The 18271-nt window shown below is 44.5% G+C and overlaps 1 protein-coding gene across 1 annotated transcript; it reads right to left on the reverse strand.

Moving 5' to 3' along the window:
• Positions 1 to 172: 172 nt before the first annotated feature.
• FOXN4 (forkhead box N4) lies at positions 173 to 16945 on the reverse strand. Its single transcript, XM_013946224.2, has 9 exons — positions 16860 to 16945; positions 5750 to 5913; positions 3762 to 3877; positions 3551 to 3664; positions 3282 to 3409; positions 2763 to 2859; positions 2473 to 2680; positions 1063 to 1446; positions 173 to 423 (listed from the first exon to the last, which is right to left on the reverse strand). Exons 1-9 carry the CDS (start codon positions 16943 to 16945, stop codon positions 173 to 175), a joined length of 1548 nt encoding a protein of 515 aa, XP_013801678.2.
• Between the last annotated feature and the right edge of the window lie 1326 nt (positions 16946 to 18271).

Genomic DNA, 18271 nt, shown 5'->3' on the forward strand with positions numbered 1-18271 from the left:
AAAGGGATTCTACTGGTTTGATTTTATTTTGGCATCACGTGCGGTGTCCCAGTAAATAGCCAACACTCTGCAAGTGTCTGCAGGAGGAGCTGTTTTATTGCTTTCACGTTCGGATTTTAAGGGTCAGAAGAAACTGGCCCCTGAGTTAGAGGTCCGTGGAACGGCGCAAAGCTTAGAGCAGAGCGATGGGTTTGTTGCCTTGGGTGTTCATGTACTGAGCTGACGCTACGTTGTCCAGTGTCGTGTAAGTCGTGTAAAGGCCCGTGACCTGCAAGTCTGAGAAGGAGTGATCGCTGCTGCTGGAGACGGGGGTGAGGCCAGGAGTGCCCAGGTCACAGTCTGAGAAGTGAAGGGGGGAGTTGCTGAAGGCACCCAGGGCGTCGAGGCTGAAGCTGTCGTCCTTCATTTCCTCCCATATGTTACCTTTAAAAGATTAAATTCCAGTCACAACAGCACACCCAGCCTACCCTAGCTCTGTGCGTGCAGAGGCTCAGCCCATAACTGAAGGGCTTTACCTGCTGCTTAGAAATGATGGTGCTTGAGGATGGCACCTTTTGTAGTACAAAAGCAGTAAGAGTCTCTGGCCCCCAAGGGCTTCCAGCAGGAGTCAAGACCTTTCCCGACAGCATTCATCTACCCAGACTGTGCTAGCCAGACCCCTCTCCCCAGGCTAGGCATTTCCATAAGACACAGAAGTTCTCATTTTACAAACGGGGAAAACTAAGGCACAAGCGGAGCTGTAGCTCCCATGGGCAGAGAGGGATGTGGTGTCTCAAATGCGGTTACCTGGGTGTCCCTGCTTGCATCTGCTGTAGTGCCTGCGCTTGAACCAAGCAGGCTTTCCCTTCTCACAGAGGATAGAATTACACTGAGGAAGGCCAGAGAAGTCTTGCCGCACAGGCCAGCACCCAGCATGAGTTTTTAGCTCAGTCGCATCCCACCCCAGCACATCCTGCTGAGGCCCCTGGTTGCACGTTGCATACTGTGTTCAGTTGCATACATATGCAACGACACAACTGCATGAACTGTGCCCTCTCCTACCCCAGCTTCCTTCTCCCATACCTTGCAATGCAAAATCCATGATGCTTGGGTCAAGAGCATCCACCTCCATGTTCATGTCTGCTGTCACGTTCAGGAAGTCTGGAGGTGCGCGGCCCATAGGATGATGGGGAAGAGGGCTGTGGCTTATGTCAGGCAGAGTATGGAGAGGTGGGGTTTGGGCAGGTGCTGGTGAGTCTGGGGCAATGCGAGCCTGGGTCTGGATCTGGTGATGCAGGGGGACGGACTGCAGTGAGAGCGTCATGATCGGCTGGGGCTGCAGCTGGGAGATGGAGATTCGGCCTTGGGCTGCCGCCATGTGGTTCAGGGCAGAGACCTCAGACTCTGCCTGTTTATCGGCCCGCCTGCAGCTCTCAGGTCTGTCAGTGATCAGCTTGTCTAGCTCCCCTGCAGGAGCAATACCCATTCCCGAGGAAGAAAAGAGAAAAAGTTTAACCCGTTTGCTCAAGCAGGGCCCCATCAAAGCATTTCACCAGTGAGCACAGCCACATCATTACACTGTAAAACTGGAAAAGCAGAGAGCGTCTTTCACTGCCTGAGAAGCAGCACAGAAGGCAGGCTTTGAAGGTTCAGAGAGCAAAGAAATGCCACCTTTTTCCTTGTCCTTAGCCCTAATCAGCTTCTACGGTTAGCCCTAACTGAGCCAAAGAAATGATCACATGAGCAGCCAAGCCACTACCAATGATAGCTGACCTGCAACTGCTGAACTAACACATCCTCATTAGGTATCCTGCAGGACGGGATACTCTGAACTCTGTTGTATCGTACATAAGATTTGTACAAGAACTTCCTGACAGTTTCAATGAGACTAGTTTTTAAGCAAAGCAGAATGTTATTTAGCTTTGACTGTGTTCCAGATTTTGCAGCAAAAACTCCCATCAGTTTTGTCAATGTTGAGTTCTTGAAAGCTTCAAAAATATGTATCTTTAAGAATGAGAGAATTTTACAGAGTAACAAGAAAGAAAAAAAAAAGTGTTAAAATGTGATGCTATTAAAACTAACACTGGAGGTAGCATAACTCCTCCGAAGGCCCTGGATATGCTAGTTATGTTAGTATGGGGGGAAAAAGACAATCCATTTTGAAGTTGGGGATGGATTTATACTGAGAGCCTCCAAAAATAACTGTCAGCTCAGTTAACTCCTCCTGCTAGCCTGAATTGCCTTGCTGTGCAATCTTAGGCCAGCAGCCTCCATGTCTGCAGCAGCAGTGACTCGATTCAGTGTGCAGCACAAGGGGTATTTCAGCTCAGCAGGCCTGAGGAGAAAGCTGTTGCAAGGCCTGAGAGCTCTGTGCTAGCCAACCCTGTTCCGCATAACTTAAGATTAATGCATTCCTGGCTAAACCGTGATTTTTTTTTTTTTTTTCCCTCCTTGCCTCTCATACAAGTAGCTAAAGCATAAAACAAGCCCTACCTGGGTTAGCCATGCTCCTGTGAATAGCAGCTAAGTCCTTCCGCTTCCACTTCTGCATCTCCTCTTCCATCTTGTCGATCTTGGCAGGGTTGAGAGCCCACAGGCATCCTTTGCGGGAGGTGCCACTCATCTTGTTTTCCACCTTCTCAAAACACTTATTCAAGGACAGATTGTGGCGCACAGAGTTCTTCCAGCCATCAGGTGCTGTCTAAAGGACACAGAAGGATGTTAGTGAAATAGGCACAAAGTATTTATGCTGTTCTGCTTTTGCATTTGAGGTGTATGTATACCTTGAAGTAGGGAAAGTGCTCCTTCATGAAGCTGTAGATCTCACTCACTGGGAGACTGCCTGTTTTGCTGTTCTTTAGTGCCATTGCAATCAAGCAACTACAAGACAGAAACTCAGAAAATAACAGGTTGTGTGTACTTAGCCATCATTACTTTTTCTGGTCCAGCAACCTTGTACCCATCTCTGTTAAGACACAAACACCTGGCTGATTGTGGGTTTCCCACAGTGCTTTGTTTCCCCAGGGAACCGTAGTCAGTCAGTTTTCAAGCGTTCAGAAGTCACCCTGTGGATTTTACTGTTTTGTGTGATTGTGCTACCTCTGTGCTGATGTCCAGGGACCAGTTTGTTTGTTCATTCCGCTCCCCCCCGCAAACAGTTGCAGCTTCCACAGAACTCCTGGGTGGAGGATGGGGTTTTGTTCCCTTCAAAAGGAACCAAATACTCTTGCAGTACCACACCTGCAGCATGTAAAGTCATCCCAGCACAGACTGGGCAACACACTGTGCTGTTCTCTACTCACCTATATGAATAGATGGGCTTGGGGTAGTGCTTGGGATGCAGATCTTGGGCAGAGTGAGGAGCCAGGCGGGGCTGCGGGTAGTGTGGCTGGGTCCCATAGGATGTGTTGTAGATTGCTGCTGGGTTACACTGCATGCAGGAGGAAAGAAGGAAAACGTCAGGTACAGAATGAGCATGGGTATGCAGGTTTAGGGGTTTTCTTCTTTTAATAGAGTTCTAGACATGATCTTTGCAAGTACTTTAAGACAGACCCCAAGCAAGTAACAGTACCTGTTGTGTGCTCTGTGCTATGGCAAACACTTGCTGTGAATGAGGAGGAGGGAAGAGCTGTTGCTGCGTTTGTAAACTAGGAGATGGCTGCCCACCTACAGTGTACTGGCTCATCTGTTGAGATAAAGACAAGACACGTGTCAGTCTTGAAATTACCAGCATCTTTTCCTAATAAGTGTTGCAATAATAAGCCATCAAGGCCTGCTCTTACATTTGCTCCATGTGTTGAAATAGAATTCAGTCCCAGAATTCCCTGTGGCAGGCTGGCCTGGACATGAATCATTGCTCCAGATGCTCCTGTCGAGTGCATATTGCTTGCCACAGGACCTATTTTGGAAAAGGCAAATGCAATGAATGTTCACATGAAAATACACTTCAGAAAAGTAGGCCGATATTCATTTTTAATGGATGCAATTGAACACAGCTAAACTCTGGAGTGGATAATCACACCTCTGTAGAGCTTTCCATCCCAAAAGAACCCAGAGTATTTCACAGATTGCAAAGATGACATCAGCTGCTTCTAAAACTTGTTATGCAGGGAAAGAAAGATGACAGCTGTTTAACAGTCCACAGTGGTGTTACAGACATAGTATCTTACAAAAGAAAAAAACTCTCTGTTCAACATGATCTGTACTCTAGAAGGACTTCTACTCTAAAGCAAGCAAGATGATACACAGAATCACAGAATGGTTGAGGTTGGCAGGGACCTCTGGAGATCATCTAGTCCAACCCCCCTGCTCAAGCAGGGTCACCTACAGCACATTGTACAGGATCACATCCAGGCAGGTTTTGAATATCTCCAGAGAAGGAGACTCCACAACCTCTCGGGGCAACCTGTTCCAGTGCTCTGTCACCCTCACAGTGAAGAAGTTTTTCCTCATGTTCAGATGGAGCTTCCTGTGCTTCAGTTTGTGCCCGTTGCCTCGTGTCCTGTCTCTGGGCACCACTGAAAAGCGTCTGGCCCCATCCTCTTGACACCCTCCCTCTAGATATTTGTATACATTGATAAGATCCCCCCTCAGCCTTCTCTTCTCCAGGCTGAACAGTCCCAGCTCTCTCAGCCTTTCCTCATAGGAGAGATGCTCCAGTCCCCTCATCATCTTTGTGGCCCTTCGCTGGACTCTCTCCAGTAGTGCCACATACCTCTTGTACTGGGGAGCCCAGAACTGGACGCAGTACTCCAGGTGTGGCCTCACCAGGGCTGAGCAGAGGGGGAGGATCACCTCCCTCAACCTTTAATCCTTACCCATAAGCTCTCAACTCGCTCTTCATCCACCCCTAGGCAGAGCGTGATACATTCCAGTTGCTCTCTCACATGAAGAGCAACTCCACCACCTCGCCTTCCTGGCCTGTCTTTCCTAAAAAGTACGTAGCCATCCATGACAGCACTCCAGTCACGTGAGCTATCCCACCATGTCTCTGTAATGGCATTGAGATCATGGCCCTGCGACTGCACACAGATCTCTAGTTCTTCCTGTTTGTTCCCCAAGCTGCGTGCATTGGTGTACAGGCATTTCAGAGAGGTGATCGAGCATGCAGGTTTCCCAGGAGGGGTAAAAGAGGATCCTCCATAGCCACATCCCATGTGCACTTCCCCAGCTGCATGCACCTGCTGGAGGCATCCCAACTTGAGCTGCGTTTTGCTGGCTACCCTGTCTCTATAACGCTCCCCTTCCCCCATACACTGAGCGCTCTCAGCGGAATGCCTTAGGGAACAAGTGTGTTTATCTAAAGGATGTTCACAAACAAAGGAAAGGCGTTCAATGAACATATGCTGTAAGCCTGTATGAAGCAAACAGGTATGGGGTAAATGAGATACTCTTAATTTTATCAATGTTGAAACAAACAAGAAAGATTAATTACCTAATTCCAAAGCTGTTGAAAACATCTGAAATGCAAGTCTTAAATACCTTGGCCCAAGCTCATACAAGACAACAGCAACTATGCTGAGGAGAAAAGTCAATCAGATCCTAAGATCTCTGTTGTGACTGCTAGGACTCTGCCTCTTGAAATAAAAGAAATATACCACTGATATCCTTATCAGAAGACAACGTGCTGCAGGTCTTCTGGCAGGAAGCAAAATATAATGTACTTAAAAATGACTCTACAAATAGGGAAGCTAATACATGTGGAGGAAAAGAAAGGGGGCAGTAGGCCGTGTCGCTTAGCTAGCAGCCGTTTAACATCCTAACAGTTTACCTGTCTGTTGTAGCATTGCATTCTGGGCGCCAAGGCTAAAATCCATTCTTCCACTGGCCATCGGTTGTAACCGAGGAACATCAACAGATGTCAGCCACGACAAGGACTGTAAGTCACTGGGGAGGTCATCTTCGCTCAGCTGGGAGGGGTCAGAAGCTAAGAGTCTGGAAAACAGCGCGACAGGTTAGCAAAGAGCAGAGATGCTGCTAGACTGCCACTGGTAAGAAGCAACATGACTGGGATGCCTAAGCTCCCATAGGCCAGCAGGAAAAATGCGTCAGACTTGGGAATTCAGATGTGATCTTTTGTTTCACAGCTGGCTAGTTGCTGTTTACTTTTTTATCATAAATTCCTTTGTACGATTTGAAACATTTTACTTAAGACGTATGGAAGTGTTTCTGTTTTGAACCAGGACCAGTTTATGAGTCTGTTCTACACAGGTCTGCCAGTAACTAATACAGCTGTGAGCTGAATGTTATGCGATGCCTATTTCTCCTCAGGGGAGAGACCTATGTCTTTTCAGGACTGAGCTTTAGAGACTGAATCTGAGTGCTTTTTATGCACCTTTTTCATTGTTTAAAAACAGGGAGGAGAATTAAGGCAGTAGCTCCACTGAAGTTAAATTCATCTGAGAAACTTAAAAACAAATGGAAAAACAAACAGAAGAATCTAAGAAGGTTCTTTGTCTGTTAGCAAATGGATACTGCAAGGCCAAATTTGACCAAGTTGTTAAGATGATGTAAAAACACACTGCACATGAAACTTAAGACTAATGCAATCAGTTCCACAACCTTAAAAAAACAATCCAAAGAAAACTTCTCATGCAGTATTTGTAGGGGAAGAAGGCATGAGAACCTGGAAGAGAAACTGCCTCAAAACAAATCCAGCTGATTAATTATTTTCACATTTGTCACAAATTTCCACTTGTTGGCCTCAATGTGGAAGCAGACTATCAGGATTTTTAACATTACAGTTTTGCATTAACTTTGAAATCCAGCAACCAGCTAGCCTCAGAAGAAGTTTCTGTGCCTGGATCCTCAAGAACCTGTACATACCGCTGTCTTTGACACCCGGAGAGAAATTTTCCCAGCCACTGTATCCCTTTGGTGGAGACAGAAGTGGAGATTTGCTGCATAATCAAAACTTTACAGAATGAACTGTTGGTCTCTCCCATTCAAATATATGAAGTTATTGACATGTAACAAGGATCCATGAAACATATGAAAATAATTTTTTTAGTCAGTCTTTACATACTAAATAATTAGAATGAAGAGCGAGTGACCGAATACACACCAACATCCAGCCTATCTCTAGCTGACAGAGTCAAGGCATAGCTACGACAGACTTTGTTTGGTTTAAAGTTCTGTCTTGACACATTCTGCATGTTCCATCCCATCTGTCTTTGTTTTGCTTCTGATAGAGTGTGTGATAGAAAACACAGAAAAAATATTGAAATATATTTGCATTACTCATAAGGTCCTGTGTATTCAAAACTTCAATTAAAGTCAAAGAAAGGATTATCGCAAATGAAGGGCTAAACTATTTTTACCTATGTTAAACAATATTATAAAAGTCACGAGTGTCTTGAGGAGTAAAGCACTAATTGGAAGTTATCACTGGATAGCCCAGGGTAAACCCAAAGGGATTCAGGTCTAGAAAAAAATGCTTCTCTTTCAGAAAAACATAGTTCAGTCAGATGTTGTTGATTCTGCTTTTAAAGCAAAGACTTTAAAGAGCTCTCTCATAGATGCGTTAAAGACAGCTGTGTGGTGCTAATAAGTGTTCATTGCCAAATGACCGTGTAGAAGCATTAAATAAATCTGGTCTCTTGCTGAAGCATCTTTTATGCCTTACATGAGTCTAAATCAGCTTAAAAGAACAAGCCAAAACTCTAGTGCCTGGCTGACCAGGAGCTTTCAGCTCCTCTATTCATGACTTCCAGAAGCACATATCAAAGTTCCCTCAACTATTATCTGGGAGATCTTTACAGCAGAATGTAATTTATTTGTTTGTAAAAAGATTTTTTTAAAGGAGGGGAAAAAAAAAAAAAAACAACCAAAAACCATGAGCAGGAGCCAAAACCTCAAACCCTGGCCAAAACCATCTTCAAGTCTCTCCCCCAGCCTACCCTGTTTTCTTTCTCCTACTGTAGTTAAAGTGCAATAATTAGCATTGCCATGGTTACCACTGTTCAGTTATTTTGTGAGGCTCGGGACTTAAATACATAAAAAAAGAACATCAGGTGACCACTCTGCCGGCCCGGAGATTGGCTGGATTGGAAGTAAACACGGGCATTAAATGATTTGAAAACCGGGCAGGCTCATGTCGTTTGCAACAGTTGGCCCCCTTCACTGTAAGCCGATAACGCATTGTGGTGCAAACGAGCGCTGCCCGGCGGCACGTGGCCCCCATTGTTTTGGGGGTTCTTGCTTAATTGTTTTTTCCCCCCCCTTCCTCCTTTTTTACAAACTTCGCATTAATCTGGCTGAATGACAGGCGACACACAACACGCACACACACATGCCATCTGGCACCCCGGGCCTCTGCCAGCCCTTGCAGACGAGTCGGCTTCGCCGGCAAACAGCGGGGTCAGGGGGGGCGGCGAGGGTCAGCACCCACCGCACACACCTCCCACCCGTCGGCCACATGCCCCGGCCCCACGCGCGCCACCCGCTCCCCTCGGGGACCCGCCGGAGTCGCCGTTACCGGCAGCGGCCTTCCCACGCTTATCCTGCCGGGGAGCAGATGAAGGTCTCTGCTTTGCGTTAATCCTACGTGCATCCACCAAGAGCTCTTTCGAGGAATCCCGATGGCGAGTGATGTGCCGGGCACAGTTAGATGCCATCAGGAACTACCCACCATCCTCCTGCTTCCCAGTTAGCAGCAGGCAGTGCATCCCGTTCCGCACCCTTATTAGGCAGGACCACGCACCTCCCTCTTGCACAAACAGCGTGGATCCAAACGGCGATGAGGAAGGTGACTGCATTTTCAAATTGATAGTCGTCATTAAGCTCCATGTTAAACGGATATGAAGCTCCTTTCCTAAGGCAAAGGTGTTTTCTTCCCTTCTCCAGCCTAGCATGGCATGGTTTGGATTTGAGTTCACAGTTCTTTTTAAATCACCTCTGACTGTCCATTTACGCTGTTCTGTTTGGTTTTTTTTTCAAATGGACTCATTAGTTCCCATTGCTAATGGGGGAAAAAAGTTTATTTAATCAGAATAAAATGAATATTTCATATTAATGGATTATTCTTCAGGTTGTCTTCCAAACCAACACTTTAATTTCATCAGGCTTAAAGAAAGAGACATTGCTTAAAGTATGCCCATAGCTGCCGGACTGTGGTGTTTAAATGCCCAGGTACATTATGTGGCATAAAACCAGCTTATCTTACAGTATACAGGCTCAGTGTGCATCCCGCTTTTACTGAAAAATGCTAATCTAACTGTCTGTGGAAAGAGAGCTATGCACAGTAATACCTAGCATTTTAATTTTGTAGGTTCAATCGTTCTGACCTGAAAAATTGCCCGTGCCAAGCCAACTACAAGTATATAAATACATACTGTAATATTGTGTACTTTGATTGTATTCCCCTCCACCAGCTTTTTAGTCTCACATTTGAGGGTAAACATTAGGAGTCAGAGATCCCGGTCCTCAGATGGGTGTGCACAGCCCCTGGCACAATGGGGCACTGTAGTAAAAGCAGCCATTTCCTTTCAAAGCATGTAAATGAGATAAATAGTGATACGCTATAATTAACGCACACTACTGAAAATGTCCCCAGCTGCACATTCCCCAGGGCTGTCTGGTGTATATGCTGAACTACTAAGCGCCTATGCATAAAAGTTTACCAAAGATGTAGTAAATATGATACTATTTTTTTAAAGGTGTGGTGAAATTTTGCAACCTCATTTTTACCCCTCTCCTTTCAAATCTTTACAGAAAAAAATATCTGTTTCTGTGCTAGAAAGGCAAATGCATTAGTAAGAATCCAAATGACTTTGAGGATTTATGCCTCAGTTCTCATCTACGTATCGGAGGATGCTGGCCTCCTCTGAAAAGTGCTTTGAGGTCTGATAAGTGATACAGAAATGCTGAATGATAGCATTAGTCATTGCTATCTGCTCTATCACACACTGCCCCAAATATTTATCTAATCGGGGAAATAGATCCTGGCCACCAGCCAGCCCACACAATCAAAGTTTACACTTCCAGAATCAGGAGCAATATCCGTTGAAAGGAATCCCCTTTTCAGACCTCTTTATGCCGTGCTACAGACGCTCCTGCCCTGCAGACGCTGAGAAGCTAGACTCCTGTGTTAGCTGCACCTATAACCAAGCTCACTAGAACCTGTCAACAGTGCCAAAATGTTTGTTAAACCCATCTAAGGCTATCTCTATTTTCTTTCAAGTACATACTGGTGGCACATTTGCATGTAGGAACAGTTAACTGACGACTGTAAGGAGACACTAACAGTACAGCTAGCTATATGGAATGAAATTCATTTCTGGCATAGCCTTGCAAAAGTATGCAACTAACATCAGCGTTGAATTTGGATCTATACTCATAGCTCTGACTTTACCATCTTTTCCTCGCATTGAGCTGTTCAGGATCTAATGCGGTTCATTACTGCAGCAAACACTGTCAGACTGAACTATCTCCTTCCACACTTGCAAACTCCAAGACAAACATACAGAAGTTGTATGACAAACTCATCGCTAGAGAGTTTAGGAACCACCTCTTCAGTGGTATTATAGAATAGGAGGCCAAATAAGTTTGTTGAGGCTAGAGGAAAGCTTGGTAATGACAAGCATACCCTAAGATGTTTTATCTCCAGATAGTTTAGACAATAACTGGGCGTTCCAGTTTCTAACATGGTATCTAGAGTTACATATTTGTGTGTATATGGTACCATTCACACTTCAAAGGACACTGTCTGCTTGTTTGTGCTGGAGTCTGTCTCTAGAAGATGTAAAGTATTCAAGTTAGTTGACGTTGTCGGGTGACTCTAATGTCACAGGCTCTCTCAAAGGGATTCCTGCACGGTGGCAACTTGCGATTAGGTTTGTTCTAAACAAAGTCAGGCTGAAACATTATGGTTGCATTTGGCATAGTCAACTTCAACCATACTGTTAAGTTGTCCCTCACTTAATGGACAATTTTTTATTACCATTGCCAGTGCTGACATCTGAGCTTTTTGCCTATGCCTAAGTAATACAACTGTTCAATAGAAAGGAGTAATCAGGGATGATAGATTCTTAATTAGCTGTTTGCAATGGCTTATCTAGTGTGAGTGACAAATAGGAAGAGTCCTATGAAAACTTCTTCTTGAAGTGGTTATGAGAAACTGTTTTCTTTTGTTTGTGATTACATAACATCCTTAAAAGAAGCACAGTGATTTCTTACACATAAAACAACACATGGCAAATATTTGCTTTGTGATTTTTCAGCTGTCTCCATGGTGAGAAGTGTTCTCTGTCTTATTAAAGGAGTTAACTTTGCTGTCTCCTTTTGCTCCTCATTCCATCTGTTCCGCTCTTTCCCTGTACACACTTCTGTTCCCCCTTTCCTCCTTTGCAGGTGCTTCCCTACGCTAGGTTCTGTTTTCCGCACTCTACGACCATCTGCCTCTTTCCTCCCTGTTTCTCTGCCGGTTCCTCTCCTACTTACCAGCCAGCAGCTCTCTCGCTCTGCTGGTTTCAGTCTCTGCCTCCATTTTTCTCTTTAAAGTCACACTGCCTTTCCAGTCCCAGACTACTAGCCTGCCTTTTTCCTCCCTGTCTTCAAGTTCTTTTAGTAATATCTGGGGTCACTGGATATAAGAGCAGAAATCAGGCAGCTCTCCAGGGACAACAGAAAGTCCTTCATCAACTACAGCTTACAAAACTTCGGGTTAGACGAACTAAAGCAAGTGAGGAAAAAGCAAATAACTTGATTACCCTGTCAGGTGTTGCTGTTCTCCTTTTCTTACACCATGGTTCAGATGAGAAGATGATTCTCCAAAACCCTGCTGCAAAGATACTTATGCTCTAACAGAATTGGCTGTAGATGTGCTCTTGGAGACTTTTATACATTTCAGCTCTGAGTTTCACAACACCTCATTACATCATTTTGGTATGGGATGAGGGGAAACTGAATTACAGGTGACCTACATGATTTGCTTAAGCCTAACAGGAAGTTAGCAGCGATGCCAGCACCGAACTCCCAGGCACTCACTCCCTGCTGTGCCTCTCCCCACAGCCGTCCCTTCCTCCTGTAGGTTAAGATTTGCCATAAGCAGCCAGTACCTTACTATACAAGGTCTTGTTAAAAAACAAAAACAAACAAAAAAAGCCCTCTGACATGTCAAAATAAACTTCTTGATGCAAAAATGTGCTGAAGTATCTGGTGCTATATGAATGTTTTCTGTAAAAAAGATTCATGTTATCTACCTGGAAAATTGTTTTTCCTTTAATATTGTCTCAGTTGCTGCTTATCAGCACTGAACTGATTTACTTGTCTAGGATCTTATGTGATTGTTTAAACCAGCATTAAAGCGATATAAAATATACTATCCTTTGTTTTGCACTATTGTGAGCACCTATCTCCCCTGCATTAGTTGCTGCTGCAGTCATGCAGCAGTTCTGCTCTTCACGCATATGAGACTTTTTTCGTGGTAAAACAAGAATGTTGTACCATGAACATCTGAGTTTTCTCACAGGAATGCTGAAAAATATCCAAATCCCTTTTCTGCTTTCTTGTTTTGAACTAGAGGTCAAGCTCCTTTTAGGAGGTAATCTACAAACTCAGTTCTGATTTCCCTGGAAACAAAATAGTCTCAGAAGCTTACAAGATAGCGTCTAGATACAAAACAGTCATTTCTAGCTCTGTCAGTAACTGCAAGACAATTTGAGGAGCAAGGGCCACAATATTTTATTAATACTGATTAGCACATTTCAGGAGCCGCATAGGAAACAGTTGAGCTAATCCACTTAAATCAATCCATAGTGGCCCAAGTTTGACTGATTCCTAGGAGGTTTCTCACATTTTTTTGAAAGAATGAAGCAACTACTGTGATGAAATTCCTCCGACACATCGGGTCATTATCTCACTCCCTGTCAGACACACATGGTGTCAAGGGAATAGACACTGACATTTTCTTCAGGAACAATTACGGTTTTGTTAGTTATGCATTTGTAACCTTTTGTCTGCAGAAGTTTACTTCATGCAAACTCCCAGACTCCACGTATCCCCAGCACTGACTGTCAAAAACACTGACCTGTAGCTTGCTCTTCAGAAACCAAAGTTCAAAACCGGATGTGAGACTACCACTTAGGAGAGCTAAAACATACTATATGTTGTAAAAGACAAAGACTTTCCACCTTTTTCACCACTGTAATGCAGTCATGTCTAGAACGTATGGAATACGGTGGCTGTGTGCTATAAGGGATTTATATACATGACTAAACTACATACATGACTAATGTTCACAGGTTTTCAGGCACTTACTGCCAAACTTAGGGTAATTGCTGAATCAGTGCTTATCAAAGAAAGTAAAATCATAACTGCTTAGGACAGGAACTGAAGAATATCTTGCATAAAGTAATTATCACGACAGAAATTTAATCAGCATATCTAATGAGCTAATAAATATAGAGCTATTTATCTAAGAACTACAGGGACACTTAAAATGGGATGAAAGGCAAACATACTCTACTAATATGTTGAATGATTTATGATCGAGTAACAACTCTTGACTAGAATGATGTCTATTTAAAACTTATTTCCAGTCTAACATGACTAGAAAATGCACTGCAAGACCTTCAAAATACTACATAAGGCTCCTATCAGCTGTAAATATATAATAGTAGAAAGTTACAATACAATAAAAAAGAAAAAAGTCTTTACACAAAATGCTGAATTGCAGAAAATGCAGTTAATTTATGTAGCTGATCTATGCATTAACTTTGCATCATAATAAAATGTAATGTTATTTCTTCAAATAGAATTATTCATTTTAGTTAGTTATTTCTTTAAAAATATAGATGTCATATTGATAGATAGGGTACTGATTTGAATCTTTAAATTTGGATTTTCATATATGCCAGGTAATCCATAGCAAGTTACTCTTTGTTCCCTCTCTAATGGCCCATTTTTCATGTCATGATTTATTATATATTGCACATGACTGTATGTAGTTTGGAAATGGGACAGTGACTGAGAAAAAAACATGCTGTTGTATTTTAAAGCCAAGAATGCTGGAGACAGCATTAGGAGACAACAATATTAAATCTTCTTTGGGAGAGAATTTACAGATATGTCCCAAATTTCCATTGATGTTATTGTAATCTTAGTCCAGGCCCGCCTTGGCCAGGGCAAAGCCAAACTAATATTTCTTATTTACTTCTTATCCACCTCATCTGCTCATCTTTCTTGCTAAAGATTTGCATATTAAATCTGATTCTGTACTTGTATACATCACAGTAGATCTTTTACTTCTCTCGCATCAGTTATGAATGTTGACTCAAACTGGACTGCAAGATGATACATTGCAAAGTTTAGCAGAAAATGTTGTTTGAAGAGCACTGCATTCATGAGCTGAAAAATTTTGTTTCTCAAAGACAAGCTCCAAAGCTATTGAAGACCATGAGAGCTCTCTGCTGATTTTGTAGTCTTTGAGTTGGCTCCTGTAACTTATATAACTTTTTGCTGAAATAACCACAAGTGCACCATTGCATAGTAAACTTGTACTTTGCCTATTGTTTTGATTTTAATATCAAAATATTTGTACTAAAATGTTATAGTTATTATTTATAATTAACAAGAGTAAAGTGTTAAGGGTTTATCAATAACAGACTGTTAAGACTCTTTGCCTTTATTCCCTGAAATGTAAAACAAAAGCTTTAGAAATATTCGTCACTACTGCAGCTATGAAAATATGAAAGGCAGCAACATTTTCTTTGGAAGAGTGAGAAAAGCATCTGCTAATATGAATTACTTTGCATTGATAGCTAGACAGTGACAGCTCCATAAGAATGTAGGAGCTGGGGAAGATGTAATGGCCCTTAATCACTCCTAGATAGTATGATGTTTTATATCCCATAGCTGAATCCATGGAAAAGATACTTGTCTGAAATCATTTCATTATTCTGCCTTACCCTGGACTTTGCATAGCAGTCTAATTGTTATCGCTACTCTATCATCTGCTATGTCAAATTTACTATAGATACTTTGGAACAAGAGAGCTTAAAGATCTGCTAAAAATCAGGGAACTCCCCCCTCCCCCTTTTTTTTAAACAGAAAATCCCATAAAGTTTCAAATGTTATGCTTAAACTTCATGACAGATTTTTGTTATTTATTGATTTCATCCTCCGCTTACATGCACACACGGTGTCTCTCTTTTGAATGGTTCTTCCTGTACACTTACTGGAAAGTCTGGTCTCCTCTAAGTCCAACTATCCAACTGAAAGACTCTAAGTGAGACAGAAGAGTATTCTCAGCACAGTCCCAGCCTCCCACTCACTAATTGGAGGCCGTTCCCCATTTTGTGGAGCCTTGATGCTCCCCCATGGAGAACTCAGGACTGTGGGTTCCAGTCTTGGACTGTGGTGACAGCAGGAGAGTAAACAGAGCTGATAGAATTTGACAGGTCTATTCTTTTCTTAAAATCATTCAGTCTAAAAGATTTTCTTTTACATAATCCAAAGTGTTTTCTCATGAAGTAGGACAAATACAGCTCTGCATTTATGGTGCAATTCAGGTTTTATGCATGTTTTTCAGAATTTGCCACTATTAAATGAGGTTAAATAATTAACTTTAAAGTTACATTAAAAAACCCACAAATGGAATAAAACTTTAGAGAACTGGGATCTCTAAGTTAAGAACGTTTAACAGAGAATTAAAAGCAGTTTTAAAAAGCCGCTGACCTCCAAATAAAAGAAGAAACTCTTACTCACAGTAAGATAAACCCTATCTTTCTCAAAAAGAATGCTTTTTTTCTGCAGCTATGAGTTAAGAATAGTTCTCTCCATAATAAGGGTCTTTGTTAAGGTTGTATGTTCTTCAGGGCACTAATACCGACTTACATTTAAGTACCCAGAAGTCTCTCTCATACACACCCTTTATTAAATACTGAATAATTTCTTTACAAATATTTACATAGCCAACAAAATATCTAGAGCAAACAGTGCTTTAGTAAACAGCAAAACAGAGTTCCACAAACCTTTCTCCATGGCTTCATGAGAGTATAACAAATCACTTGTTGAGCTGTAAGAGGCTGCAGTGCAGTGTTTGCATTTTGAATAGAGAGAGGCTGATAGAAGAATACCTGCAGCTGACCACTTTTACCCAAAGAAATATGGGAAAATACCCTCAGGCTGGGAAGGAGGTGATAGTCTCCCATTCTCATTTTAAAACAAACAAAAAAAAGCCTCTTGCACTGTGAGAGCTGGGTCATGTTCTGCTGTTATGTATTTCATGGAACTTTGCATCATGTGACAAGATGTAACCTAACTTAACCCAGTGCACTGTAATTCATGCATAGCTATCTTGTGACTTCTAACAATACTTTTAAATGATAAATATACGTATATTGCTCTAGGAAAGCTATCAGAGGCTGCTGACAAATCCAGATTTGTTCCCATTGATATTAGAACTTTTACACATGCCAGTGCTTTGGAGTGCTAAGTAATTATTTGTTTTAAGGAAAATCTCTTCTACTATCTATTGAGCATGATTTAGGCTTTCCCTGACTGCTTCATATCAATGCAAAATGTGATCTGAAAGTGAACTTTGAAATAATTATTAAGTATTGCCTTCTCTGTCAACACTCGTAGAGCAGAGAGAGTGCACTAGGTCAGTCGGAGGCTTTGAAGGATTATTTATCAAACATAATTTAGTATCAAAATACTTTAAACAGGACTATTTGTAAATAAGCAATTCATTGTAACCAATCACCAGCTTAGACATCTAATCTAGAGTGGAGGAAAAAAAAATGCAGTTAACTTTTTCTTAAAAAAAAAGAATTTCTATATGCTTGAATTTATTAGGAAATCGTGAGAATCGTTAAAATGGCATCAGTCAGCAGGATGCGGCAGTGCGGGGCTCATTTCAGAGCCGATAAACGCCTCACCTGTACTCCTGCGGTGCAGGGTGATGATTCTGCCCTGAGCTTCTAAGGATTCCTGACATTATGGATGTGATATCACTTTCTATCATCTCCTTTGCAAAAGACAAAAAAAAAAAAAAAAAAAAAAGAGAGAGAGAAACATTCATACAGGTATGAAGTAGCTATCCAGCATTTCAGCAATGGGAAGGGAACAAAATTCTAAATGTGAAAAATCTGGACTGCGGGAGGATGTAACCGAATGTAGACTGTTTGGGTTTTTTTTTTCCCCCCTTCCCTGTAAGCGCAGCGTTTTTATTCAGGCCATGCAGCGGCCGAAAGGGTTTCGCAGAGGCGGGAGAAGCGCCGCGCCGGAGCCCTGCGCCGACACCGCGCCCGCGGCGCCTCCCGCGGCCGCTCCAACGCCCGGTGCCGCTGGCCGCGGGGCTCCGGCGCGGGAAGAGCTCGCTGGCCGCGGCGGCTTCTTCAACGCCGCCCGAAGCACCTGCCCCAGCTCGAGGCAGCGCTTGGGGAAAGCGGCGCGGGATGAGAAGCCCCCACGGAGGGGGGGGAGGGAAATGCTCCCGGGGAAAGGGGCAGAGCGCCGGGAGGGCAGCGGGACACGACGGAGCCGAGCCGCGAGCGGCGGCGCCGGGCCGCGGGGGAAGCGCCCAGGGCGCGGACGGTGCTGCTGCCGCCGCCGCCCTCCTCATCCTCATCCTCCTCCTCCTCCTCCCCGGCCCCCCGCGGCGGGGGGAGGCCGCGCCGCTTCCACAAACCTGGCGGGCCGGGGCCCGGCGCGGCGGGGGGGGGCTCCCTCGGCGGCGCTGAGGGGGGGGCGCGGCGGCGGCAGCGGCGGCTCCGTCCGGCGGCGGCGGCGGCCCTGAGGGGACGGGAATCGGGATCGGGCCCGGCGGCAGCTCCGAGGGGGCCGGAGGGGCGGCAGCGGCAGCGGCGGCTCAGCGGGGCCCCGGGCCGCGGTGAGTCGGCTGCGCGCCGCGGCTCCAGCCCGTTTTTAAATTTCCCTCTCAGGAGCTGTCCAGCCTGGAGCATGCGCGCGCGCGCGGGGCCGCCCGCAGGGTCAGGGCCGGGGCAGGTCAAGGGGAGCGCGGCGTTTCCCGGCAGCCGCCGCCGCCCCCCGCGCCCCCCCCCCACCGCCCACCCCCACGCCCGGGGGGACTTGGGCATGATTAAAGCAAACGCATTAAAAAAAAAAAAAAAAACCACAGCACTTCGTGCAACTTTGCAGAGTCGTTGGCACCCGAGCGATGTGCGCTGAGGGGGGGGCAGGGGGGTGAGGGGAGGGGGGGATCTGCCCAAACCGCTGCCGGGCTTTCAAGCGCGCATCGGCAGTTTGAACGAGGGGGCGGAAAAAACCACGACGGGGAGCCGGAGCGGGGTGGGCGGGTGGATGGGGGGCTGCCCCGGGGGACCCCGGC

Source organism: Apteryx mantelli, chromosome 17 (assembly GCF_036417845.1).
Source record: "Apteryx mantelli isolate bAptMan1 chromosome 17, bAptMan1.hap1, whole genome shotgun sequence".
NCBI classification, from domain to species: Eukaryota; Metazoa; Chordata; class Aves; order Apterygiformes; family Apterygidae; genus Apteryx; species Apteryx mantelli.

Coding starts and splice junctions, on each gene's coding strand:
- FOXN4 (XM_013946224.2), bottom strand. CDS start 16,945: ATGATAGAAAGTGATATCACATCCATAATGTCAGGAATCCTTAGAAGC. Junction 3,665..3,761: donor TTTCAACACATGGAGCAAAT/GTAAGAGCAGGC, acceptor TTATCTCAACAG/ATGAGCCAGTACACTGTAGG. Junction 2,681..2,762: donor AGCACTTTCCCTACTTCAAG/GTATACATACAC, acceptor TGTGTCCTTTAG/ACAGCACCTGATGGCTGGAA.